Raw genomic sequence first — 26,891 nt, forward strand, 5'->3', positions numbered from 1 at the left:
GGGGAGGGAGGGGGGGAGGAGGAGGGAAGGAGATGGAAATTTTTAAATATAAAAAAAAAATAAACCATGAGAAAAAAAAAAAAAATTTCTGAATATCCAAAAAAAAAAAAAAAAAAAAAAAAGTTTGTTTGCTGACATGAGAAACTTGGAATAAAAGAAAAAAAAAAAAAAAAAAAAAAAACAAAAAGGCCAGCCTGTCTCCAGCCCTCTAAAGTGGGTGTTGTATCTTCTCTAGGTCCCCCCGACTCCCGCTACATCCGAGTGGAGACCTGCATGTTTATGATCAAGCTTCCCCAGTACTCCTCCCTGGAGATCATGCTGGAGAAGCTGCGCTGTGCCATTCACTACCGAGAAGACCCCCTAAGTGGCTGATGGGAGTGAACCGGAAGGTTAGGCTATCACCAAGGCACCATTCTGCCGACTTGGGAAGCTTGCCAGTGCAGGCACATCCCTCCAGGGTTCTGAGTGAGAAGCTGGCGACATTTTGCTTTTCTGAACTTTCGTCAGTGTCCCAGAGCCACCTGGAAGACATCTTTTGTATGTGTCCGTTTTGTGAGGGTCTGTTCCTTTGCTGCCTATTTGTGGTACATTTGTAGGATAGTTTAGTTTGCAGACAGTTTGTGTCTAATTTGATCTTCCTGGACACTGTCCTTGGTGGCTATCAGATTCTGATGCCACAAGGTTCCAGCTGGTTCCTCATCACAGAGTCACCAGTGGAAAGCTGGGGGTGAGATGACCTCAGCCACATGAAGTGTTCTGTTCTCTCTACAGAGTATCTCCACAAATGTGTGTGGCCAGTCCTGCCCTCCTGCTCTGAGCTGGCATCTCTCCCAGAGGCACCTTCTGCAGACCTCCCTTCTTCCATCTTGAAATGGTTGAGCTAGTGCTCAAACATGCAAGAGACATACAGGGAGCTCATGTGTTCACCTTCCTGCTTTACCATGTATTCCTGGCCGTAGCTTTTTGTTTGTTTGTTTTTCTTTTTTCCTTTTTCCTTTTTTTTTTTTTTTTTTTTTTTGTAAAAGCCCACAGAAGCCCCTTGTTTCCTCCCAATTCAGACAGCCCTATCTGCCACCTGTCTCTTCAGGGCCCCTGGGCTGAGTTTCCTCTGATGACTCCTCAGGAGCAGACACCCAGGGGCTACTCCAGGCCTTAGTTCATAGAGACAGGTTGGGTACCTCCTGGTGGTTGGAGTTGAAAAGACAGCAAGCTGGAAGGATGGTGCTGAATGGGTCTTTTCTACACTGACTGCACAGGAAAGCATATGATTCAAGCCTGCCCCACTCTGTGCTCAAAGACGGCCCTTCCTCAGCACAGTGCTGGAAGGAACCCAGGGAAGGGTTACAACCCGTCTTTAAATACTGAGGTGCCTCTGCCCAGTAAGGGCTGTATCAGTGACCCAGACGGAGACTGCAGGGGATTCCTCTGTGCCCTGACTGATCTGCCCAGCACCCTTCACACCCCAAGTATGTGTGTGTGTGTGCCAGGGCAGAGCTGCCTGCAGGTTCATCTACTACCCCAGTGCATCTGTGCCCTAAATAAGTCTTTGTCCAATGGTACTTTGTTCAAGAACAGTACATGCCACCTGTTGGACAGTCATTTAGGCCTTGCCAGTCATCACAGAATGGCAGTGCTGTAGCTATTGTATGATACTGTGCACACAGAAGTCCTGAGGAGGGTAAGGAGAGTACACTCCTCTCCACAGCATCTGGCCTGCTGGAAAGTGTGCAAGCTTTAGGGTTGGCATGCCAGCATCCATCTCCTCCCTGTTACACTTAGGAAATGTGTTGAGGACCATTACAGAAAAGACCCCCACCCAACCCCATCCGAGGAAGAGATACACCCAGCTCAGTGTGACTGCCACACCAGTCACTGGGCTGCAGCACTCACTTGAAGGGGAGTACCCAAGTAAGTCCTGCTCATAATGAAGATAGTGGTCGCTGCTTGGGACCACCCCAGCGACCTTAAGGATCCTGACTGCATTCTACAGAAGGAAGGAGCCTCTGAATTTACTAAAGTGGGTTTTTATCCCTGTACCCTCAAATTCTTGGTTCCCTTCAATCCTCTTCCCACGAATGGACTTGGGATTCTGTCAGCTACCTCCTCAGGAGGGTTCTGGAAGCTTATTTGGCCCATTCCTTGATTAAATGACAGCTGTGAGTGAGATATCTGCTGCTAACTCAGCTGCTTCTCCTAGAGAGCACACTGAGGTTCAGACAGATCCCAACTTTGGCCCTGAACAATGTGTGCTGTAAAGTTACTTGATGTATATTTATTATAATTATTTATGATTGCGTTAACAGACTCCCATTCAGTCTGATGCCATTTACACTATGCTGTGTAAAGGAAGCTCACTACAGGAAAAAGTCACACCAATAAATAACCTTCATCTAACTGATTGACCCTAAGAGTGTGTGATCATGTCCTCTTGCTGAGTAAGCTCACAGGTTGGCACTGCTAGATGGCTCTGATCCCTAATGTCACAAGTGGCTAGGAATTAACATTTGTAGTTAGCAGAGTCTCTCTGCACTTGATGTGATCCTCATTCCATTAGCTTATGAACACCCCCTTCCTGGTCCACGTGGAATGGTAGAGTCACGGTCAGAGCTCAGCCTATCCTTGCATATGCTCCCCACTCTGTCCTGACAGCTCATCTGCTCTGGAGCCTGGCATGGGGCTTTTCCAGAGCCAACTATTACTCTGGAAGCATTTGGCTGTTTCTAAACAGTCCTTCTTGGAGTGGCAGTGAATCTAGAGCTTCTTGAACAGCGACCACCCATCCCAGGAACCCCAATTCTGTTGTAACCTGCTTGTCTCCTCCTACCGCTCCATGGTCATCCTCAGATTCCTAAATACATCTTCATCACAGGGACAGAAAGGACCCATGTGGGTGCCAACCAAGCAGCTTTGTCTCTCCTAATCCTGTCACTGGAAATAGCACAAGCCAGCACTCACTCACCGCTCTGCTCACACTCGGGCACAGCAAGGACTCCCCACTCTGCAGTATCATCTCCTTACAAAGCACATTCAGAAGGCTTCTCACCCAGTGCTGGAGATGCCCTCAGATGGAGAATACGTCTGGGACACAGGGAGGTGTTCTACAGCACCCTAGGGCAGAGACACTCATGTAATCTGGGTCATGCAGTGTGACCCTGAAGTTTTTTGGTTTTCTGCACCATGTATCCACGGCAGCTATACTGGGTGAAAAACCAGTAGAAAAGGATGCTTGTTCATCAGGACCCACATGAGAGACATCAAAGACAGCCCCAACCCAGCCAGCAAGGTGAGGTCTGCAAGAGCAGAATGAAGCATCCACCTGTAACACCTCAAGCATCTGAGGCATTGGTCCCAGAAAGAAGCCAGGACAGTAGTGACTGGGAGAGCAACTCCCCTGGGTGTGCACAGGCCTTTCTGCTGGGAGGCTCCACTATGAAGGTCTCTGATGAGGACTGGAAGACAATGGGACCAGGGGCGCACATCTGCTGTACAGAACAATGAAACATCTGTGAGGTGCTTGATCTTAGGTCAAGATTTCTGAACAAGGCCAGCCCATGTAAAATGACTGAGTTGAAGGAAACATTCTTAGAACTCAGGCTGTTTCCCGTTTCAATTTTAAAAAGCAACATGGCAAAGTGGCACACACCTTTAATCCCAGGCAGAGGCAGGTGGATCCCTCTTGAGTTCCCAGATAGCCAGGGCTATGTAAAGACCCTGTCTTCAAAAAAGGAAAGAAAGAAAGAGAGAGAGACAGAGAGAGAGAGACAAAGAGGAGAGGGGGGGGAGAGAGAGAGAGAGGAGAGGAGGAGGAGGAGGAAGAGGAGAAGAGAAAGAAAGAAAGAAAGAAAGAAAGAAAGAAAGAAAGAAAGAAAGAAAGAAAGAAAAGAAAGAAAGAAAAGGGTGGGGGCTGTGAACAGAATCTCAAGCAGATTGGCGGGGGGGGGGAGGGGCGTAGGGGCTTTCAGCTGTCCTAAAAGAAAGACCTGGGGAAGTGCCAGCTGATTGCCTATCCTGACTTGGTGAGTGAGTCTAAGCAGGAAGTAGACAACAGACACAAACAACCTGAGGGGACAAAAGACAGGCTTTGAAGGTTAGCATTAAAGTGGTTTAAAGATGAATAGAAGTTAGTTTGTGGAGAACCAAAAGACAGAGATGTTTAAAAATTGTTAGGATCAGTCCAGGAGTGCAGTGGTCGTTGGGGTTCTATGAAGAAATGCCAATACTGCCTACATTGAGTCCAAAAAGCTCTAAAGAGGTAAGGGACACATGCCTCCAGTAGAGGGCACTCTGTACATGGAAGCGGCACAGGCCACACATACAAGGTAGACTTCCAATTCTAGGAGCGTGTAGAGCTTCAAAGGACAAAATCAACCTTGTATCTGATGTGGAGACTTTGTAACCTAGAAAATGACAAATACCTTCTAACCCTAGCCAAGCCAAAGTCACCCTCTACATCAAACAACTGGGACACACAGACAACTGGGGGACAGATGGAAAAGGGAAAACTCAAGGTCAGCCTGGCTTACAGGAGGCCCTGTCTCTCAAACCACACCCCCCGCCCCCCAGAGTAAGGAAAATAACAAGGATGTAAGTATGATCAGAGTTCATTATATGGGAGGACATAGGCATTAGTTGTACCAGCACTCAGGAGGGCAAGGATTGTCACAGGTTCAAGGCCAGTCTGGTCTATGTAGTGAATTCCAGGCCAAGGAGGATTACACTGTGAGACATTGACTTTTTAAGTATAAGAAAGTCATATTGAAATTACAACTAATATATACTAATTTAAAAAACTAAGCAAGGGTATACAATACCTGCAACTGAGAATTCAGAGGGAATTACTGACACTAAGGATATATGACAGTTTGAGCAAAAAATGTCAAAGTAATGGCTTCAAATCATGGCTGTGAACAGCAGGATGGCTGAGACAACATGCAGATTCCTGAGAATACAGGGAAATCTTTTTGCTATCCTCAGCTTACTTTAGCTGCATGTATATTTTTAAAAGTGTACTCACAAGCCATTCAGGACAGCAGATCACAAATGAGCCAAGCCGATGCCATGTCTCACCCACACAGCATCCTGGGGTAAGAGCTCTACTTCCTGGCACGCCTGTGTTCCAGTCTCACCAGGGAGAGGCCAAGTTGCCCCAGACCCTTCCTACCACCTCTTTCAAGTCCCAAGAGGACGACAGTGACACTGAAGATGGCTTTTGTGAGCTAATCACCCTTTGTGAGTCTGGTGTCTTTGAGTGATGTATCTACCTACAGTATGTTTCACTGGGGACAGAATTCTCTTTGGTGTCTGCTATGCATATTACTTCTGTAGGTCACAGTTTCAATGCTCCATCCATGGAAGTGATGGTTTTTCCATCTATCTACTCAATCCTTGTGGCTCACAGGAGTGCTGAAGCAGAAGTGGTTGTCTTTCAAAGGCATGGCTCCCTTTGGGATTCACAATTTTATATATTTTGTTTTGAGACAAATCCTGAGCAATCTATCTTCCTCAGCCTTCCAATGGTTCCAAGTGTGCAGCAGTGTGGCTGGCCCAGGATTGAGGCTCCTAAGAAGCCTCCTTTTTCTCTTCTAGGCCCCATATACCTACACACCTACAGTGAACCTCTGAGTGTCCTCCAAAGAACAAATTCTGGAGGAAACTGCCAACACTTAAGGTGAGGCCAGCCTGGTCTACATGGGACCATCTTAAGAAACCCCTTGATTCTGGGCACTCTAAGAAGGACCTGTGCTGGAGATCCAACAAAGAGCCCACCCAGTTCCTCAACTGTGCCTGCAGTCTATAGGCTGAAGCAGGAAGACTTTAAGTTCACAGTCAGTCTAGGCTATACAGTGACTGTGCACACTCCACCATCTCTGTAGAAAGAACCACAAGCCTCAGCTGAGCTCTGAATACAAAGTTTATTTCTATTACAAGGAAATAGATAATTAGAACAGTAAAATAAAAAGGGAAGGGGCTGGAACCTCAGTCCTCATGAGGGCAGGCGTGGCCCTGGTAGGGACATTGAGAACAAAGCATTACATTCCCCATCAGGAACAGAGGGTAGTGAGTGACCCAGAAGTACCAAGATGGCCTCTTGTCCATGTACCTGTAGCTCAACTTGTTCCTAACATGCTGTAAACCCAAGCTTAGGCCCTCACAAAGAGAGAATTGCTTCACTGGTAGCTCTGAGATTCCCAGAACCCTCCTCTCTGTCCACCAGGACCACAAAGCACCAAGAAGCAGTGGTGATGGTATGTCTATGGATGGAGCCCTTATGGGCCAAGAGGGCACAGATGCCCTCATCTCACTGCTGCCCAACAGTAGCAGCAAGGGTCTCCCAGCTAGCCCTCCTTCCAACCCAAACACCCACAGCACAATCTCAAATACACAAAGTAGCCGTAACCTGGAAAAAATTAAAATCTGGAGTCTCTCCTGTTTGATGAGCCGGAGAGGCAGTTGGACACTGCACCAGCACGTGCTGCTATGCATAGGGGTGGACAGTAAGAGCCCCCCATAGTCACCATTACTCCTCTTCCTCCTCTGCATCCCCTGCTTCCTGTTGCTTCGGAGGCTTTGCCTGTTGAATAACACAAGGGGAGACTAAGTAGGGAAACAATTCTCAGACAGCTCTCCTCACAAAAAGCCACTGGGAGTCTGCCCAGCAAGACCTCTCATCTCACAACCCACCAGCCCAGCCATGTCTGCATCTGCTCTAAGCATAACTCTGGAACCCCAGTTACCTTTGGGGATCTGCTGTGGTAGCTGGCAGCTGCAGGGGCGACCCGAGAGCTCTGACCACCTTCACTCCTCCCACTGCAAAAGAAGAACAAGAACCAAGTGTTGTGGGCTAGAGGAGGGGACACCAACACAGCAAACCCCTATGCACAGCAGATATGGTGGCAACACAGGCAAAATCCAGACTCAATGAAAATGGGGGGGGGCAACTAGTTAAAAGCATGAGCTGAGCAAGTATTGCAGTCCAGGACTCCACACCGGCACCATGGACCATGATGGACCAGTGTGAACAGAACTCTCTCTCTCTCTCTCTCTCTCTCTCTCTCTCTCTCTCTCTCTCTCTCTCTCTCTCTCTCTCTCCCTCTCTCCCTTTCCCTCTCTCTCTCTTTTGGTTTTTCAAGACAGGGTTTCTCTGCGTGTAACAGTCCTAGCTGTCCTGGAACTAGCTCTAGTAGACTAGGCTCGCCTTAAACTCGCAGAGATCCGCCTGCCTCTGCCTCCCGAGTGCTGGGATTAAAGGTGTGCGCTCCCCCCCCGCCCCCGACTCTTTTTTTTTAAACTCACTGCATTTTAATTATTCTGCGTGTGTGCAATGTATGCGGTGGTCACAGGATAACTCTGTGACCTGGTTTTCCTGTTCTGCTTCTAGGTGGGATAGAACTCAATCAGTGCTTTTATCTACTGAGCCATCTTGCCAGTCCCAGACTGCCTGCCCATGTTCTCTTCAGCCACTATCAGCTCCATCCACTCTGGGGCTGCTGCTTACCTGGCTCCATATCTCCCAGGGGGCCCCTGAGGAAAAGAGGGCGCAAGGTTTTCTGGATAGAGATTTCGAATAGAGTGGACTGGGGCATGCCGAGATGTTACAGGCCCATTCTGGCTGCCTCGATTCCGCCCTCGAATGTCCTGGCTGTCTGAGTTGTTGAGCTTCAGCACATGAGGAGGGCTAGGCTGGCACTCAGACCTGGAGCCTGATGCTGAGTTCAGCAGTGGGTTGCAGGGAGTCACGTTGTTCATGGTTCTGCTGGGAGACAGTGAGTAGGTGGAGCCTTTTGCTGCTTCCTGCTTGACATCATTCATGTAGCCTGAAGACAGTTCTCCTAGGAAGAGAAGGTGGTGATGGCTTTAGGGAAAAGGCTACTTAGCTGTTAGTGATGGATGCAGGGCAGACAACAGACAGCTGCTTCCCACTGAGCTCCAGAGGAGTCAGATGCTCTCTTCCCTACTCTGCATGCTGACTTTCTGACCCTCAGAGACTATCTCCTAACTTAGCAGCGAACGGATGCTGGCAAACTTGAAGTAGTCTGTGATTGGCTTTGTGGTGGGAAGTTTCAGCAACAGTTCACATGCCCAGTCAGAAGATAATAAGGCAGTCAAGAGCCATGGCTCCGCACAGCCTGTGATTCACAGCTGTTTCTGACAGTCGTACCCTACAAAATCTGCACTGATGACAGCTAGGGGCCATGTGGGGACCACTTAACCTCAGCAGTTCCCCAGGAGACCCTCATGCATGCCAATGAGTGGTGAGTTAAGCCTCTTGGAGAAGTGAGAAGTAGGAAGCAGGCCTGAGCCAGCAGTGCTGTGGCCTAGCTCAGCCCCAGCCGATACCCTGGTGTTTGATCCTCCTCCTGGGCAGCTCTGGTGAAGTGTTTTCAGGCTGGGAATCCTGTGTAGGGATGCCCTCCATTGCATGGTAGTTTGCTGTGGCTGGGCGTTGGTCACACTGCTCCTAAACAAAAAAAAAAAAAAAAAAAAAAGGGAAAAGAAAAAAAGTGAGTACTGTTAGTGCTTAGGGTGTTGGAGAGAAGAGCAAGAGTAGACTGGGTGATCATCCATCCCCACAGGGGACACTGAGAAACATTAAGAAAATCTGGAAGCTAAGAGGAAGCCAGATCCTGAGAATGGACAGTTATCATGGGCTCCTGAGGCTCTGGGCAGGGATGCTGCAAGGGCTGGTGTGGAAAAGTCAGAAAGGTAATCTGGCTGGAGTATTGGAGTGGTGGCTTAGTCCAGTCTCTCCTAGGTGACAAACAGCAGGCTTGTCCTTGAAATTTGAGATGTATAAAGAGCAAAGAAAGAAATGAGGCCTGTACTGCTGGATCTTCATTTAAAAAAAAAAAGTATATTCTGCGAACAACCTGTGATCCCAGACTAGAAAATTGGAAAAGAACTTTGGAGTATGTAATGTACCACCCTTCCTTCTAGATGCTACCATGAGGAGTATAGAACCAGGCCACTACATGGAAAAGCCAGAGCTGGAGCCCAGTTCTCATGGACATAACTCTCAAATAGCAGAGAGAAGAGCCTGCCTATCAAATGCAAGATGCCTCTGCTCTCAGGAAGGTGATCCTCAGCCCTCTGCAGTGTCAAATGCAGATACCATGGACTCAGCTACTAGAAAGCAGGGCTCTGAGGACAGGATGCAGCTGGAGGCTGGATGGCATCACCTGCACTCCCAGATGACCCACACGGGGACCAGTGGGCAGCCTCTAGGGATTCTCACCTGATGATGGAACAGCACCTCCTCTTCCAGCTGTACCCCACAGAACTCACAGGGGATGATAATGCTGTCTTCCACAGCAGCTGTGTTGCTCAGGCCCATTAAAGTGTCTAACTGGTTACTTGTTGCCTGCTGTAGAAAGTTCTGGAAGATGACACTAGGATCCTCTGTCCCCCTGACGGAAGAGCTGCCAGTATTGAGTGAACGTAAGGCATGTGAAGGGTTGCAGCTTGTCTGTCATTCAAAAAACATGTTAAAAAATAAAGAGGTTAAGGAAAAAATTATACTGCTAAAACATTTTTTCCAAGAAACTGCTTCGACCCCGAGTGCAGAGCTGGAGGCCAGAGAGCACCACAGCACCTGCACCATTATGTACCGCCCACGACGATACGATAAAATAGAGGCCAAACAGTCTTTTTATCCTTGTTAAAGGACCAAACACTAGATGTAGTCAAAATTTTCAGCAACATTTCTGAGAGCAGAAATGGTTACCCAAAGCTGAGAGTACTTGGTACCTTGTAAATGCTGGACTCAGCCTCACTATACACGGTACAAAGGAAAACATGGCTCCCTAATAACCAGGCACAGGGCTACATGCTCATGGTCCCGGTTGCTTGGGACACTGAAGCAGAAATGTCATTTAAGTCTAAGAGGGGATGAGGCTGAGCGCTGCAGCCATACAGTGAAACAGTTACACCTCACCACAGGCACTGCATTCATTAAGGCTCTTGTGGCTTCTCACACTGACCATCGCCTGCTCATGTTCCTGTCAGAAGCTGTCAAGTAATACACACCTGATGGTCAATGAGCAGTTCCTCTGGGTACAGCTCCTCACAGAACTCACAGGGCAGCAGAGTCTCGTCAGCCGCACCTGGGGCCACAGGAACAAGACCTGCAGTCAGCCTTTCACCCGTAGAGGATCTGACACACAAGTCTGACTTGGGGCAGGGCAGGTGCTGGACTACCGTGAATGGACACAAATAAACAATCTGGTTCAAGGGGAGGTTTCACAAGAAAAGAAAATTTGAGAAAGACTGTTTGGAAACAGGACACTTGAAAAGAAACAATTAGGTAAAGATGGAATGGGGCTGGAGAGATGGCTCAGAGGTTAAGAGCACTGACTGCTCTTCCAGAGGTCCTGAGTTCAAGTCCCAGCAACCACATGGTGGCTCACAACCATCTATACTGAGATCTGGCGCCCTCCTCTGGCGTGCAGGCATACATCGAGGCAGAATGTTGTATACATAATAAATAAATAAAAAAAAACAACAACAAAAAAAAAAGATGGAATGAGCTAAACATAATGAAGGAAGAACCCCATCATAAAGGGTCAGAAAGCATAGACATATTGGTGTACATTTTGTTTTGTTTTCTTCTTTGTTTTCAAGACAGTCCTGGCTGTCCTGGAATTCACTCTGTAGATTCACCTGCTTCTGCCTCCCCAGTGCTGGGATTAAAGGCTTGCACCAGCACACTTGGCTCTTCTTCCCCCCCCACCCCCCCATTGCTTGCTGTACAGTCTTACTACCAAGCAAGAATCCTAGTATGGGCTGGAGAGATGACTCAGCAGTTAAAACCACTCCTGCTATTCCAGAAGTCGTGAGTTCAATTCCCAGCAACTACATGGTGGCTCACAGCCATCTGTAGTAAGATCTGGTACCCTCTTCTGGCATGAAGAACACTGTATACATAATGAATAAATAAATCTTTAAAAAAAAAAGAATCCTGGTATGATGGCACACTCTATATAGCCTTAGCACTTGGGAGGATGAGGTAGAGCTACAAAGATAGCTTGTCTCAAAAAAAAAAAAGGTGAAAAGGCTATAGACAGTCCTGACAGAACTGCACATCGAGACACTAGACATGGAAAACAGCCAGACACAGAGGAAGAATGCTCTGCACAGATAGCTACCATGGACTTTTCAAAGTACCAGTGTGGCCGGGCGGTGGTGGTACACGCCTTTAATTCCAGCACTCAGAGGCAGAGTCAGGTGGCGCTCTATGATTTCCAGGTCAGCCAAGATTGCATAATGAGACCCAGTCTCAAAATGACAATAATAATAATAAACCAAACCAAAAGTGCTAATGCATAAACTCTTGGAACAAAAACAAGTGCTAAGGAACAGTAAGAGCCGTGGCCAGGTGGTAGTGCATATCTTTGATCCCAACACTACATAGGAAAACTGTCTCAAAAAAACAAACAACCCCCCCCACACACACACACCAAAAAAGTGAGAAACTTTTGGTCTTGTTTACACCGGCGGGTGCTCTTGTTAAGAAGTACACGTTTGGATAAAAGAGCTCAAGGAGAATGTATTGAGGTAAGTGTAGAGAAGAGAACAGAGCACAGATGATGAGCCTTTGGGGTTCACTGTACTGTTCTGAGAATGGTTCAGAATAAAGGTGGCTCTTGGGAGGCAGAGGCAGATAGATCTCTGTGAGTTCAAGGCCAGCCTGGTCTACAAGAGCTAGTGCCAGGTCAGGCTCCAAAGCTACAGAGAAACCCTGTCTCGAAAAACCAAAAAACACCCAAATACAAAAACAAAAAAAGAGGGGTAGGGAAGCAAAAATAATATAAAGTCTATCTCATTAAACACTTGTATTTTCAGCCAGGTGGTGGTGGTGCACACCTTTAATCCCAGCACCCAGGAAGCAGAGGCAGGCAGATGTCTGTGAGTTCGAGGACAGCCAGACTACACAGAGAAACCCTGTCTTGAAAAACTAAAAAAACAAACAAAAACAACAACAAATACAATCTATATTTTTGAGGCAGATTCTTATGATACAGCCCAGGCTTGGAATTCACAGAGATCTGCCTACTCTACCTCCCAAGTACTGGGATTAAGAGTGTATACTAATAAACCTTTATTTATTTAAAATTTTTGTTTGTAGTGGGAGATGGCACAATTATGTCATGGGGCTCATGTAGCATCAAAGAGCAACTATGGGAGTTGGTTCCAAACTCGAATTGCTGGTCTTGGTAACAAGTACCTCTAACCAATGAGCCATCTCACAGCCCAGTATTTCAATTATTCATGAGTTATATAAAATATAAGATTAACAAAAGTTGTGGTGACAGGAGGGGCTGGAGAGACAGCCCAGTGGCTGAGAGCCCTTGCTGTTCCTGCAGAGACCTGGTTCTTCCTGGCACCTGAGTGGTGGTTCACCACCACTGCAGCTCCAGCTCTAGGTGCTTCTGCTTCCTGAGGCACTAAGTGCAGATGGTACATATATATACAAACAGGCAAAACACTCATAAAAATTTAAAAAAACTAAAATATTGTAGAGCCTATGCAAAATAAGCAAACTTACCCTTTATATCACCCAGAGAAATGGACCCACCATGTGCTGGATCTGCCTCAGGCACAGACCCCCAGAAGCCCTGTTCTGCCATGCTGGAGGCCTGTCCCTCATTCTGCAGACTCAGTGCCAACATGAAGTCCAAGTGTGCATTATTTTCTGCACTCTCTCTTGGCAACTGCTGGCTTCGATTCCTTTCCTGCCTTTCTTGTTCTTCAACTGGGAAGAAAACAACTCATTAGCACATTAGAGATTGCCACCATCCATGTCTGACAAGCTGTCAAGATTAAGAGAAACTTGCCAACCTCACTAGCAACCTGAACCCTCTGCTGTCAGGGACTTTGGACCTGCGGGGAGACAACAGTCCATTGGAATCATAAACAAATGACTAGTCAACAGTATTACTGTCACTATAAGACAGACACCATGCTGAACACTGCTCACGTCTTATCTGTGCTATGAGTAAGCAGACTCAGGCTGTGTGGACAACCTGAGTCTGACCTTTCCCTGTGCCTGTGAGCCATTAAGAATCTGAGAGCATGCTGCAGGTGCCTGGGGGACTATGGACACTGTCAGGCCTAGCACCATCAATTCTAACAGCAACAGCATACCACAAGGTTCCATCATTCCTGCTCTACAGCAAGTCTAGCGTCCTTCCCAGTGAGTGTCCTCTGTTTCTAGTATCAAGATCTACTGGCTCCAAAGTCCTGGTTGCCCTTTTGTCCTAGGGTTGTAGCCTTACTCCCATTTTCCTACAACTCACCCAGATTATTCTGAACTGGAAAATGAGCTGTTGTGTTCCTCTGGCTGACAGTCCTACTGTGGAAAGGGTCCAACTCAAAGGCTCTCAGGGGCCTTCCAGGGAGTCTCAGGGGAGGGTCCAGGGCCTCAATTTGTCTGAGGAGCTGGGATGCAATCCAGATTCCATCCTGACTCCAAGACTCATCAGAGGCGTCAGGAGGGACGGCAGCCTCATTCCTCTTCTCCTCCTCCACTCTCCCACAGACTTCAGGGTGAGTCTTCAGCTCTTTCACAAGCACATTGCGCCCACAGCTGCCACACAGCTCTGTCCTGGCGCCACAGTAATCTTCATGCTCCTTTAGCTTGAGAACAGAAAGCTCCAGATCACAGTGCTGGCAGACAGCAAGTCGCAGAGGACACTCAGTTTCCTGCAAGGCAAGGCAGAAAGGTGCTTATACACAGAGAGGCTGGAGTTCAGCACAGAGCAAGAAAATGACTCTGGCTAGAATGCTATGCTTTCTAAGAATTATGACCTGTGGGGCCTGTTCCTCCAAAGCTGACAGCCTGAGATTGAAGTTCAGGATCTACATGGTGGAAGAAGAACTGACTCTTACAAGTTGTCCTGACCTCCACATTTGCACTGTGGCGCACAGACAGCACATACACACACTAACTAAAAGTAGCTTTCAACATATAGAATAAGTCACAGACTTGGTTTCATATGTCCCAGGAAGGCATCAACCTCATTGAACAGACAGACTTGGTTCCAAAGGAGAAAGAACAAAATTCCAAAGGAAGGGAGTACAAGAGCTAGGTAGTCCCATCTGGCAGGAGTCAGCCAAAGCTTCAAATGGGCCTTGAGCCTGGGTCTGCACGAGAGTGGGTGGAAAACAGGCTGTGTATTGGCTTTCTTGGCCCCAGAAGTCCCTCTTCCCAGGGTGAGACTAACCGTATGCTGCTTTAAGTACCTCTTCTCCAACTTCTTGTTACATTTGCATGTCACCTAGGATAAAAAGAGTCAATCAAGTGTCTCTGTAACAACATATTTTCCTATTACGTATCAGGGAATGGGCAGTTCACCTGACAGTGCTCTGTGGCCATGTGAATGTCCATGTCAGATTTGGGGAATGGTTCCTTGCAGACAGGGCACACACCAATGTTCCTTTGACAGTGGATTTCATGGATGGTAAAATTAAACACAGGAATTTCCTTTTTGCTGCAGAAATAAGAAAAAAAAGGCAAACATTACTGATCAGTGACTTTTCTCAAAGAGTGATTATCACATGGACACCCATCCTATAGGTCTTCGTCTCCACTAACATTTTGGTTTTATGCTTGTCTTTTCACACAGGATCTCATGTAGCCCAGGCTGGCCTCAAGTCACTATGCAGGAAAGACCTTGATCTTCCTTTCTCTACCTCCCAGCTGAGACTATAGACTATAGACTATAGGTGTGGATCACCAGGCCCCACTTGGTTTTCAGACAGATTCTCACACTGGAACACAGACGTCCTCAAATTCGTAGCAATCTTCCTGCCCTAGCTTACTGATTGCTGGAATGAAGATGTTAACTACCTTGCCTGACTAACAATTTTTTATTTCTGTCTTGTTTGCTTATTTGCTGTTTTCCTTTTAAGACAGGGTGTTGCTACTGTAGCTCTGGTTGGCCTGGACCTCCTTCTTTAGCCTCTTAGGTTCAGGGAGCCTTCGAACCCTGATACTCCCATGTCCTGGAATATCAGATACCATAAGAAAAGAGGTAACCACAGACAATTTCAGGGGCTGGTGAGATGGTTCAGTGAACCAAAGTACTTGTTGCCAAGCCTAGCAACCTAAATGTAATCCTAAAGGGATGGGAGGTGGTGAGAGGACTGATTCCAAAAGGCTGTCCTTTGGCCTTCACTGCACAGTGTGGCATGCGTGTGCATGTGCACACATACAAAATAAAAACAAGGGGGCTGGAGAGATGGCTCAGTGGTTAAGAGCATTGCCTGCTCTTCCAAAGGTCCTGAGTTCAATTCCCAGCAACCACATGGCGGCTCACGACCATCTGTAAAGAGGTCTGGTGCCCTCTTCTGGCCTTCAGGCATACACACAGACAGAATATTGTATACATAACAAATAAATAAATAAATAAATAAATAAATAAATAAATAAATATATTTTAAAAAAATATACTAGACAGCATTTAGGAAGAAAGTATTTCCAATCACAACAAACTTTTCTACTAATTGTCTAGTTGTGTCCAATGTGTCCAATGATGCTGAGGAATACCTTATCCTTTCCTTTAGTGAGTTACTCATTTATTTTTGGTATTTCGAGATAGGGTTTCTCTGTGTGGCCCTGGAAGTCCTGAAACTTGCTTTGTAGACCAGGCTGACCTCATACTCAGATATCTCCTTGCTCAGAACATGTGCTGGGATGACAGAAAGACAGGCATGGTGGCATACAATATGGAAGCCAGACAGGTAGATTTGAGTTTGAGGCCAGCATTGTCTAGAGAATGACTTAGATTCAGGATAGCCAGGGCCACACAGAGAAACCCTATGTTGAAAATGAAAAGGGTGGGGAATGGAGGTCAGAAAGAGATGACAGAAAACTTCAAAGACCAACTGTTTTCTTGTTTGATTGGAAGGTTGGTTTTGTTTTGAAAACAGGGTCTCTCTATGTAGATCAGGTTAGCCTCTAACATACAAGAGATCCACCGGCCTCTGCCTTCCAGGTGCTGGAATCAAAGGTACAGGTGCTGGAATCAAAGGTATATGCCACCATGCCTGGCAAAAGACCAACATGGTTTTATATTTGGTATATTTAGTTTGTGTATATGGGTATTATGCCTGCATGTATGTATGTGTTCCATGTACATGTCTGGTGCCCATAGAAGCCAGAAGATGGCATCAGATCCCTTGGAACAGACAGCTTGTGAGCCACAATATGGGAACTGAATCTAGATCCTCTGTAAGAGCACTACTATTAATCACTGGGTGGGTTGTGCAGGCCTTTAATCCCAGCACTTGGGAGGCAGAGGCAGGCGGATCTCTATGAGTTCGAGGCCAGCCTGGTCTACAAGAGCTAGTGCCAGAACAGGCTCCAAAGTTACAGAGAAACCTGTCTCGAAAATAAACAAGCAAACAAACAGACAAAAAAGAGCACTATTAATCATTCAACCATCTACCCAGCCTAAAACCAAAACCAACCTTTTTTTTTTTTTTTTTTTTTTTTTTTTGGTTTTTTCAAGACAGGGTTTCTCTGCAGCTTTAGAGCCTGTCCTGGAGCTAGCTCTTGTAGACCAGGCTGGTCTCGAACTCACAGAGATCCTCCTGCCTCTGCCTCCCGAGTGCTGGGATTAAAGGCGTGCGCCACCACCGCCCGGCCCAACCTTTTTTTTGTTTGGTTGGTTTTTTGGTTTGTTTTTCAAAGTAGAGTTCCTCTGTCTAACAGTCCTGGCTGTCCCGGAACTTGCTCTGTAGACCATGCTGGGCTCAAACTCACAGAGATCCTCTGACCTCTGCCTATGGAATGGTGGGGTTAAAAGCATATGCCACCACACCCAGCTTTGTATTTGAAAACCAACTTTTAAAAAAAGATTTAGCTTCATTATTTTTGACATGCACGTATGTATGGGTATGTGCACATGAAGGCAGGTGTCCATGTGGACAGAGGCATCTGATTCCCCTAGAGCTGGAGTTATAGGTGATTGTAAACCACAAGATGTCAGTGTTGTGAACTGAACTCAGGTCCTCTGCTGGAGTGGTGCGTGCTCTAACCACTGCGCCATCTCTACAGCTTTCAAAAGCCGCAATGTAAACAGTTCCTCAGGCTGGCCAGCAGGCGTGGGCTAAGTCAGTCTGCCATGCTAAGCTGCTTTTCATCTTTAAGTTGCTCTGCTCTGGGTAACCTTGTTTTCACTAGCTTCTCCCTTGTGCTGTTTGAACTCCCTTAGCACAGTTATTTATATACTGTCCCAGGCCTTAGACTCCTTCAAATTAGAACAGACTGAAAATCAGGATGTCTCAGCCAAATGTCATTTTGCTTCTCAAGTCACATTTTCTTATTTTACCCATGGCAATGATGACAAAGCCACTGACTTACACAGACATGCAAATGATGCCTGGAGAGTCTAATGTGGCAAATAGGGAACACCAGTAGAAAGCCACTCTCTAAAATGCGTCCTTCACCCATGAGGGCAGGGCCAGCAGCAGAGCAGACTCCTCTACCAGCACCTCCCTCCACCGCCATGTAGTAAGTGAACAGGCATACCACACTGCAGTTCCACTCAGTGGATAAAATGCTTGCTGTGCCAGCACACCTGACTTTAGATTCCCAGACACATGTAAAAGCCAGGTGTCATGGCAGAGACAGTCAGATTTGGGGCTTGTGAAATGGCAAGACACCCACTATACATGTACACAAAAAGAATAAAAAGTTCTTTCTTCATTAGTTTTCAGTAAGAGTATTAGTGCAAAGTGTGGGAAGAGCACTCACTGCTCTTACAGAGAATCTGGAGTCAGTTCCCAGAACTACAAGGTGGCTCACTACCACCTGTAACTCCAGCCTCAGGGGACCACGCGCCCTCTTCTGGTCACCATAGGCACAAAGCACACACATGGTGCACATACATATATGCAGACAAACCACTCACACACATAAACAAATCTTAAGTGTGTATATTAATGGAGTCAGGAGCAGTGATGCATGCCCATAACCCAGCACTGAGGAGCTAAGGCAAGATCAGGAGTTGGAACTAGTAGGCTACAAACCAAAGTCAAACAAAGCTAGTCTGGGGCCACACAACAAAACAAACCTTATCTCAAAGGAAGAAGGAAAATTCTTGAGAAAACCACACAAGGAAGCAGCTACTCTCACCTCCCTGCGTAGTTCTCATTCCAACAGGCAAAGAAAGGTACTACATGATGGAAATCAAGAACCGAGTCCAGCAAGATGTCCTCTGAACCACAGAAAGCAGCAGCACTCATATACCTTCATACCACATACAAAATATATGGTTTGGGGGGTTTTGTTTGGTTGATTGGGGTTTTTGTTTTGTTTTGTTGTTGTTGAATAACTTTTCAAGATAGTGTTTCTCTGTGTAACCTTGGCTGTCCTGGAACTCACTCTGTAGACCAGGCTGGCCTCGAACTCAGAGATCCACCTGCCTTTGCCTCTCAAGTGCTGGGATAAAGATGTGCACTGTCACCACTTGGCTTGACACTGCAAATTCTCTTTTGGGGGGGTGGGAGGTGAGACAAGATTTTACTGTGTAACAGTCTTGACTGCCCTGGAACTCACTCTGTAGACTAGGCTGACTTTGAACTCAGAGATCCACCTGTCTCTGGCTCCCAAGTGCTGGAATTAAAAGCATGCATCAGTATCACCCAACAAATCTATGGGTTTTTTTTTTTTTTTAGGTTTCTCTTTCAACACTTGAATTAAAACATGAAAATCCTAAGCTTAGCATTCAAGACTGTGCTGCGCACACCTCACTAGCAGTCTTCCAACCATGACATGATAACAATTAAGCATGGCTGCCTTAGGAATTGGTTTCCTGCCACCATGCTAGCACATGCCCCAGGTTTAATCCCCTGCACTCAAAGTGGGGGAAAAGGAGGTGGTGGTGAGGAGGCATGGTGGCTTATCCTTTAATCCCAGTCCTCGGGTGCGCTGCTTCCTGAGAAGCCCTGAGTCTTCTCCCAGTACTGGACAAGTTCATGCTGTAGCTACGAACAGTAGGGAGTTCACACCTCCAGACCCAGCGCTTGAAAAGTAAAGATTGAAGGTCTGTGATTTAGGTCATTTTTGACTATTCACTGTTTTTGAAACTAGCCTGAGCTACATGAATCATCTCAAAAAGAAAAGCCCAGCGTGTAACTCATACTTGTCATCCCAAAGCTCTGAAGGTTACATATCCAATACCAGGCCAGCCAGGGTAAATACCAAGACCCTGCCTCCAAACATCCCACAACTGAGCTGCTTAGCTAACTTTTCCATCACTACACATAGAGCCAGTTCACAACGACTGTCCCAAGCACCTGAAGACAACCCTGGGACCACTCTGGGAACTCCTTCTTTTCCTTTCACACTGGGAGAGGCAGGTGGATCTCTGAGTTCAATGCCATCTGTTCTGCAAAAAGTTCCAGACCAGCCAGTGAGACCATCTCAAAAATAAATAAATAGAAACAAAATATCTACTTTTGTAAACATAAAAAAAATCAAGTTTGCTTCTTATATGTGAATAAAGACTGCAGGGAAGGAAGGTAGCTCAGTGGCAGAGCCTGCCTACCACACACAAGGCTGCATACAATTCCTACCACTACCTACCACCACCTCCAAAAAAGGTGAAGAGTGAGTAAGGATTTTTATTGTTGTTTTTTTGTTTTGTTTTTTGGAGAAGGGTCTCCCTATATAGCACACGATAGATCAGGCTGGCCTCGAACTCACAAAGATTTTCCTGCCTCTGCCTCCAGAGTGCTGAAATTAGGTATGTGCCACCCCACCCTTCTCCAGTATCTTTTTTTTAAAATTTATTTTATTCTATGTATGGGTGTTTTGCCTGCCTGCATGTCTGTACACATATGTGCCTGGTGTCCAAAGAGGCCAGAGTCATTGGATCTTCTCTGACTGGAGTTTCAGATGGTTGTGAGCCACCACTGGGCTCTGGAAACCAAACCCAGGTCCTCTGGAAGAGCAAACAGTGCTCTAACCACTTAGCCATCTCTCCAGCCCTAGTCTTTTCTTGCTAAGTCATCCATTAAAGGCAGGACAGAGTCCCAAGCCCCAGCTTGATCCATTCCAATCCTTATTCTACCCAGGAAACCTTCCTATCAAGTTCTAAACAAGCAATTTTCCCAAATGGTTAAAAGGCTCTAGTTCCAATGACTTGCACAGTTTACAGTCACACACACCCCCGCCCCCCGAGTCACAACCTGCAAATAAAACACCCAAGTCTTTACAGAGCTGGCATGGCCTCATGTCCAACCTTTAGACTCCATGTCTTACCAGTTGTCACACAGCCGAGCAGCCTGGTCATCTGGAAACTCAGCCATCTTAGCTCTTCCTGGAAAATGCAAAGGAAGAGATGTCACTTTCTGTTTCATTTCTGCTTCAGGGATGACATGCAAAAGAATAAACACTCGGGGCATTCCTTTCTACTGGTTTTTAAATTTCCAATTTAAAAAAATGACTTACAAAATGTTGCAAAAAAAAAAGCTTAAAATACAAAGAACTCTCTTATGGCCTTCACCCAATTGCAGTAAAAGTTAACATTCTTAAGTCCTAATATTAATTTTAAAAACAACTGTAACTAATCTATAGATTTTATTCAAATGTCAGTGAGACCATCAATCTCCTTTTCTGGTTCAGCCCTGAAACACATAAAGCACTTGGATGTTGCTCCTCGCTTGATTTGAAAGCCCTCTAGTTTTCTCTCATGGCTTATTCAGCTAATTAGTACCTGAATCACAGCTTGCTAGACACTAGCAGTTAAGAGTAGTTTCTAGCTACCGGCTAGTTATTTTGTAGAAAATCCTTCAATCTGGGTTTGTCTGATGTTTTCTTGGGACTAAATGTAAATGCTATACACTTTTGGCAGGAGTATCATTGATGTGATGAGCCTCGGCTGGGGCTCAGGTGGTACAGAGAGGGCCCTGTGTTCCCTGACCAGCCATAAATCTGGGCATGATGGTACATGCCTGTAATATTACCACTAGGGACATGGAGGCAAAAGAATCAGAAGTTCAAAACCTTCTTGGCAACATAGTAAGTTCAAAGTCAACCTGGGATGCATTAGACCCTATTTCATAGAAAATACAACCGAAAAAAAAAAAAAAAGGCAGCAGAGAACTCATGTTGGTACATCACATCAAAAGGAACAAGATGACTACATAACTGAGATGGGGCCTATCATGGTTTTTCTCTGTCAAGTTTGAGGCCCTCCCACCCGGGCACGCCAGGCAAAGTCCTTTCTCTCGTTTTCCATACAGAGGGCGAAGCGCTGTCAACTGCAGCGTCAATGTTTACATTACTCCTCCCCATGACACAGAAATAGATTTAGGTACTGACTGCTAACAGGGGCCATTCTCGGTGGCCTGGCAACTGAGGCTATTAACGAATTAAAGAGTCCAATGTCGCAGAGCCCAGAAAACAAGCAAATGAAACTAGGGAACCTAAGGTGAGTGTCTAAGGGAAAGCTCGCAGACAAAGCGGGCTGCGGGGCGGACGGACCTCTAGCGACGGCAGGGAAGGCTCTGCGGGCGGGAGGCCCGGGGAGGCGAAGGCAAGGCCCGGCCACACGCCACGACCGCGCCTCGGGGAGCAGCCGTTCTGCTCTCCGCGGGTCGGAGCGGTTGGCGCCGGCTCGACCTCCACCTCCCGCCGCGAGCCTCGGCCTCGGCCGCTGCCACCCGCCCCGCCCCACCCCGCCGCCCACGTTCACCTCGGAGCCCAGCAGGAACGCCGCCGCCACTGACACCTCGGCCGCCCCGCGCCAACAACGGCCCAGCCACCCGGCTGCTTCCCACCGTCACCGAGAGGCGCGCCCATTGGACGGCTGCGGGGCAATGCCGGACGCCCATTGGGCAGCAGCGCTGCCGCTCCCTCTGGCCCACCTCCTCGCCCCCATTGGCTCGCGGAAACCAGGGGGCGTGGTCTGTACGTTCCTCGACCCCCCCCCCCACCTCGGAAAGCGGAGGCCTCTGTTGACTCAGGCACTGATTGAATGATACTGAGCCAACATTCCCGATGTGCCCAGTAAGACGGTGGGTGGCGTTTGTGCCTTGTCATGGGCCGTTAATACCTACTTGCCATCCACTCGTCATTAACGCTTCCTCGTGCCAGACCTCTTGGAGGCGCTGGAGACTCGGATGCGACAGCCAAAGCCTCCTCAGGCCTAGGTGGAAAACCTCACCTGAGCATCTCATATCTCATGGATAGAGAGGTGAAAATTCGAAGTCTGACCTGGCGTGTAAACTGTAAAGAGCATACTTGAGCTGTGTGGAGGGAGAATCGCTACCTGGTTAACAGGGCTTGCTGCTCTGACAGAGGACCCGAGTACGGATCTCAGCAACCACAACAGGTGGTCCACAACCTCCATTATGTACTGCTCCAGGATATCCAATGATTCGGTCCTCTGCAGGCAGACAGACAGACCGACACACACAGAAGCAAAACCCAGAGACACACACCTTTAATCCCAGCACTCTGGCCTCAACTGCCTATGCTCCAAGGATGACCTCACTCAATATCCTCCTGCCTCCATCTCCCAAGTGCTGGGTTTGCAGGCTTGTGCTACCTCAGCCAGCTGATTGCCATATGTTTCTATTTCTCTCAAATATTTGAAATTAGAATTGTGGGTTTGCTGTTGGCTCTGCTGCTGTTGGTTACCCCGTGTTTCTGTTTTTTGTTTTTAACTGACAAACTGTTTCTGAAAGTGACCGCCCCATTTTACATTCCCATCGGGAGTGGAGGATCCAGATGCCCCACATGTTCCCAACGACATATAAATACATTCAGAAGAAATAAACAAGAGAATGGCAGTCCTGTCTCCTGGAAACAATCACTGTCCTCACTGGAAGGTGACTCAGAGGCTCCCTCGGATTCAGTTTCCAAGGGATGGTCAGAAGTGATGTGGGAAGGCTGATAACCGTTTGTCTTTGTTAAAAATGAAAGTTTGGAGCTCACTGTGAAAGCGAACACATTTAATTCCAGCACTTGGGAGGCTGAGGCAGGAAGAGCTCTGTAGTTCTAGGCTAGCCTGATCTACATGGTGAGTCCCTCTGTCCAAAAAAGTAAACAGTCCAGTTTGGAGACGCCCACCTTGTTCCCAGCACTCAGGAGGCAGAGGCAGATAGATTTCAGGGAGTTCCAGGACAGTCAGGGCTACATAGAGAGACTCTGTCTAAAACAAAGACATGAATGGAGAAGGGGGCTAACGGAGAAAAGAGATCAGGAGAATGGGGGTCACAACAGGGTGAGGGTAGCATGTGTGAAAATGTCATAAGGAAACGTATGCTACTAAAAGTATTTCAAATTAATAATATTTGAACGTGGATAGCCCTCTGTCTCCACATGTGTGGCAAATTATCTGACTCTGAATGTCATAGTCTAAACATCTGTCTGGGCTCTGCCAGCTTTGGTACTGACTGTGTGGAACTTGGATAAAGCCCCAGGGGAGGTGTGTGCTGCCCTTCTCAGCCCAGCCGGGCTCAAGGCTCTGCCAGACTAAGAGGGAGCCCCGCCCTAGCCAAGGCTGTCACTACTTCTACCCCCAGCCCCCAACCCCCACTTTGGCTCCAGGCTCTCCTTGATAGGAAGCTTAGGCACCTGGTCCTTGCTGCCTGCCCCTTCACTTTCTCCCTCTGACTTCCCAGCAGCTGCTGAGATTCTCAGACCCCTGGCCAGATGCCCAGCTTGGACTGGGACTCACTTGGGAAAAGTCTCCATACTCGCTGAGTTATAGGCAGGTGCTCACGGGTTTATTTAACTCGTTTCTTCAAATTGGTAGTTTTGTTTTTGCTGCTTAGTGATAGACATTAAAAGTTACTCTCGTCGCTGACAAGCACTAAATTTATTGTTTGGTTTGGTTTGGTTTGGGTTTTGGGTTTTCGGGACAGAACTTCTCTGTGAAATAGTCCTGGCTGTCCTGGAACTCATTATGTAGACCAGGCTGGCCTCGAACTCAGAAATCCACCTTCCTTTGCCTCCTAAGTGCTAGGTAAAAGGTGTGCACCACCGTCACCAAGCTACAGATTTGTTTTCTTTTGAGCCAGGATCTCACTGTGTAACCCTGGCTGTCGTGAAACTCCCTGTATAGACCAGGCTAGCCCCAGTCCCACAAAGTTCTGCCTAAATGCTGGGGTTAAAGACATGCACCACCACACCAGGTTCCAAATTTGTTATTGAATTCCCTTTTCAAAGGTATTTTAGGGGATGGGGAGATGGTTCAGTGGTTAAGAGCACTGACTGCCTTCCAGAGGATCTGAGTTCTATTTCCCACAGCTCACAACTGCCTGTAACTCCACATCCAGGGAATCCAACACCCTCACACGAATACGCACATGATAAAAAAATTAAAAAAATGAAATGTGTTTTACTCATTAATGCTGGTGTTGTAAGGAGGATGATGTTGGTGTGGACTTGGGCATGAATGTGGAGGTCAGAGGACATCTTTCATGAATTAGTTCTCTCCTTCCACCCTGGGGGACTCCAGAATTGAACCCTGGTCATCAGGCTTGGCAGCAAGCACCTGTACCCTTAGAGCCATCTCACTTTGTATTCTGAAGCAGGGAGTGACTCTGTAGATCCCTGGCAACACCTCTCTTCTTCCACCCACCTTCTCCAACACTCCTGGGACAAAGGTAAGAGTAGCTTTGAGTTATTCCACATTTTATTGGAGTATAATTGCATACAATAAAGTTCATAAACATTTTATTACATGTATTTACTTACTTTGCAGGGACAAGTCCCTGGTATGTCTGGAGGCCAGAAGACAGCTGCCAGAGTTTTTTTTCCCTCCACCAAATGGGATCCAGGGATCAAACCCAGGGTCCACTGGAAAGCCCATTTATCTACTGAGCCATTTTGTTAGCCCCTTACAGTATATAAATCTTTAGTGTATTACCCAATGCCAAATTACCTAATGGCTCCATTGAGCCATATTCATACCATATAATTTCACCCATTTTTACTGTGCCATACTTGAAAACGTTTTTTTTTTTTGTTTTGTTTTTTGTTTTTTGTTGTTTTTTTTTTTTGTTTTTTTTTTTTTTGTTTTTCGAGACAGGGTTTCCCTGTAGTTTCTAGAGCCTGTCCTGGAACTAGCTCTTGTAGACCAGGCTGGCCTCGAACTCAGAGATCCGCCTGCCTCTGCCTCCCCAGTGCTGGTATTAAAGGCATGCGCCACCACCGCCTGGCCTTGAAAACGTTTTTTAAGAAACCTGTTAGCTGGGGCAGGGTGTGGTAGGACACACCTTTATTCTCAGTGCTTGGGAAGCAGAGACAGGCAGATCTCTGTAAGTTCGAGGTCACCCTGGTCTACAGGGCGAGTTCCAGGATGGCCAGGGCTACAAAGAGAAATGTGATCAAACCATTCCTGGCTCCCAAAGAAACAGCACTGCGTCCTTCACCATTTATTGCCTTTAACTTGTTCCCCTGGCCTTGCCTGGGCGTTTCTTGTGAAAAGAAGCATAAAATCAGCCCAGCTCTGTGGCTGGATTTATTAATTAATTCTTGTATGTGTGTGTGTATGTGCATAAATGTTTGTGTGTCTGTGTGATTGTATGTGTGTATTTATTACTTGTGAGTGTGTGTGTATAAATATGTGTGAGCATGTGTATGAGTGTGTGTGGTGTGTGTGATTGTATGTTTGTATGCATACATGCCTTTACTCTTCATTTCAAAAAGCAAAACAAAAACTTTTTACGGGCTCTTTGTGGTTTTGTTTGCATTTATTTATTTATTTATTTATTTATTTATTTATTTATTTGAGACATGGTTTCTCTGTAGCTTTTGGAGCCTGTCCTGGAACTAGCTCTGTAGACTATTGAGTCCAGGGGGGTCGCGCAAAGATGAGAACACCACCAAGTCTAATAAACCAGGAGCAAACTTTATTTCAGAAACTAGATCTTAGGAAAACCAGAAGCAAACTTAAAAATAAAAAAATAAAAATAAAACACCGCAGGGCACAGAAGCTTATCAGCTAGCTGAGACACAACCAGAGATGGGGTTTGGTAGGCTGAGACAAAAGGCCAGTTTCTGAACCCACTTTTTATAGTAGGGGCACCAAGCATTAGCTCTGAACAAAGGAATTTTTACAACCTTGCCCTGACCCTTGGGTTGGTCAGCGGAGACCCTAAAGAGGGGAGTGAGTCAATGGGTAACTAGGCAGCCATCATGAAATATGTTTCAGAGGAGATTACAACGAAAATCACTAATTGTGAGAACAGATGTCTTTAGCAATTAGTCAGAAAAGGGACTGCTAGTAATACTAGAAGGTTAATAAATTAGGATTAACTGGTTCTTGGGCTAAGAATTTAGAAGATAGCAGAAAGCTTTTCACACTATCTCAAGGTAAAACTCAGATACTTTACAACCTCCATTATCAGAGCTCATCAATTAAACCATTGTATTTGTCCACTGTCTCCAGTACTCCAGGTGTAACCTGGAGCCCCAGGCCTCCCCTTTGGTGGCGCCAGTTTTCCACAACAGAGACAGTGTCTAACCCAGAGGTCAGTATCTCTGTCTCCTAAAGGTTAACTCAGTTCACATCTGTCGTTTATCAAGGATGGCCAGGACACTACTCTCAATTTACATGGAAAAGCTCTGTCCTTGTAAATAAAACAGCTAGTTATACAATAACCTAAGCTTCCCAAACATCTAAAAAAATAGCTCACTGTAAATAAATGATCCTTAATCTGCTAAAAAAAAAGCTGCTGATAATCTGTTCTCATTCTCCTAGATTTATAACTTTATTTTTACATTCTTATTTTTGGACTCTTTATAGACTAGGCTCACGGAGATCCTCCTGCCTCTGCCTCCCGAATGCTGGGATTAAAGGTGTGCACCACCACTGCCCAGTTATTTTTTTTTAAACGGGTCTCAATCTGTACCCCAGGCTGGCCTCAAACTC

General features: G+C 46.6%; 2 protein-coding genes across 11 annotated transcripts in view; one reads left to right on the forward strand and one right to left on the reverse strand.

Annotated features, from left to right (window-relative positions):
* The window catches only part of Hectd4 (HECT domain E3 ubiquitin protein ligase 4), a 188,671-nt gene extending 186,277 nt beyond the window's left edge, over positions 1–2,394 (forward strand). For all 9 annotated transcript variants that reach the window (XM_038345151.2, XM_038345152.2, XM_038345153.2 and 6 more), the window contains exon 76: positions 236–2,394. In XM_038345151.2, the coding sequence (XP_038201079.1) occupies positions 236–372 (137 nt within the window). In that variant the 3' untranslated portion in view covers positions 373–2,394. The remainder of the gene's footprint in view (positions 1–235) is intronic.
* A 3,499-nt stretch (positions 2,395–5,893) lies between these two features.
* Positions 5,894–21,797, reverse strand: Trafd1 (TRAF-type zinc finger domain containing 1). Of its 2 annotated transcripts, none has more exons than XM_038345398.1 (12): positions 21,702–21,797; positions 20,267–20,324; positions 14,351–14,486; positions 14,220–14,273; positions 13,293–13,698; positions 12,542–12,748; positions 10,024–10,100; positions 9,233–9,463; positions 8,338–8,458; positions 7,496–7,829; positions 6,735–6,807; positions 5,894–6,571 (listed from the first exon to the last, which is right to left on the reverse strand). In XM_038345398.1, exons 2-12 carry the CDS (start codon positions 20,311–20,313, stop codon positions 6,518–6,520), a joined length of 1,740 nt encoding a protein of 579 aa, XP_038201326.1. In that variant the 5' UTR covers positions 20,314–20,324; positions 21,702–21,797; the 3' UTR covers positions 5,894–6,517. The 2 variants fall into 2 exon arrangements, with proteins under 2 accessions (XP_038201326.1, XP_038201327.1); XM_038345399.1 differs by lacking the exon at positions 21,702–21,797 and adding an exon at positions 21,491–21,628.
* Positions 21,798–26,891: the final 5,094 nt, after the last annotated feature.

This window comes from Arvicola amphibius, chromosome 10 (genome assembly GCF_903992535.2).
Source record: "Arvicola amphibius chromosome 10, mArvAmp1.2, whole genome shotgun sequence".
Lineage (NCBI taxonomy): Eukaryota > Metazoa > Chordata > Mammalia > Rodentia > Cricetidae > Arvicola > Arvicola amphibius.

What these genes read in the sequence shown, in the direction of transcription:
- Trafd1 (XM_038345398.1), bottom strand. Translation starts at nt 20,313, where the DNA reads ATGGCTGAGTTTCCAGATGACCAGGCTGCTCGGCTGTGTGACAACTG. An exon ending in TCCAGTTCAGAATAATCTGG is followed by an intron (nt 12,749 to 13,292) that starts GTGAGTTGTAGG and finishes TTTTCTTCCCAG; the next exon opens with TTGAAGAACAAGAAAGGCAG. An exon ending in CCTGGGAGATATGGAGCCAG is followed by an intron (nt 6,808 to 7,495) that starts GTAAGCAGCAGC and finishes CTTCTTTTGCAG; the next exon opens with TGGGAGGAGTGAAGGTGGTC.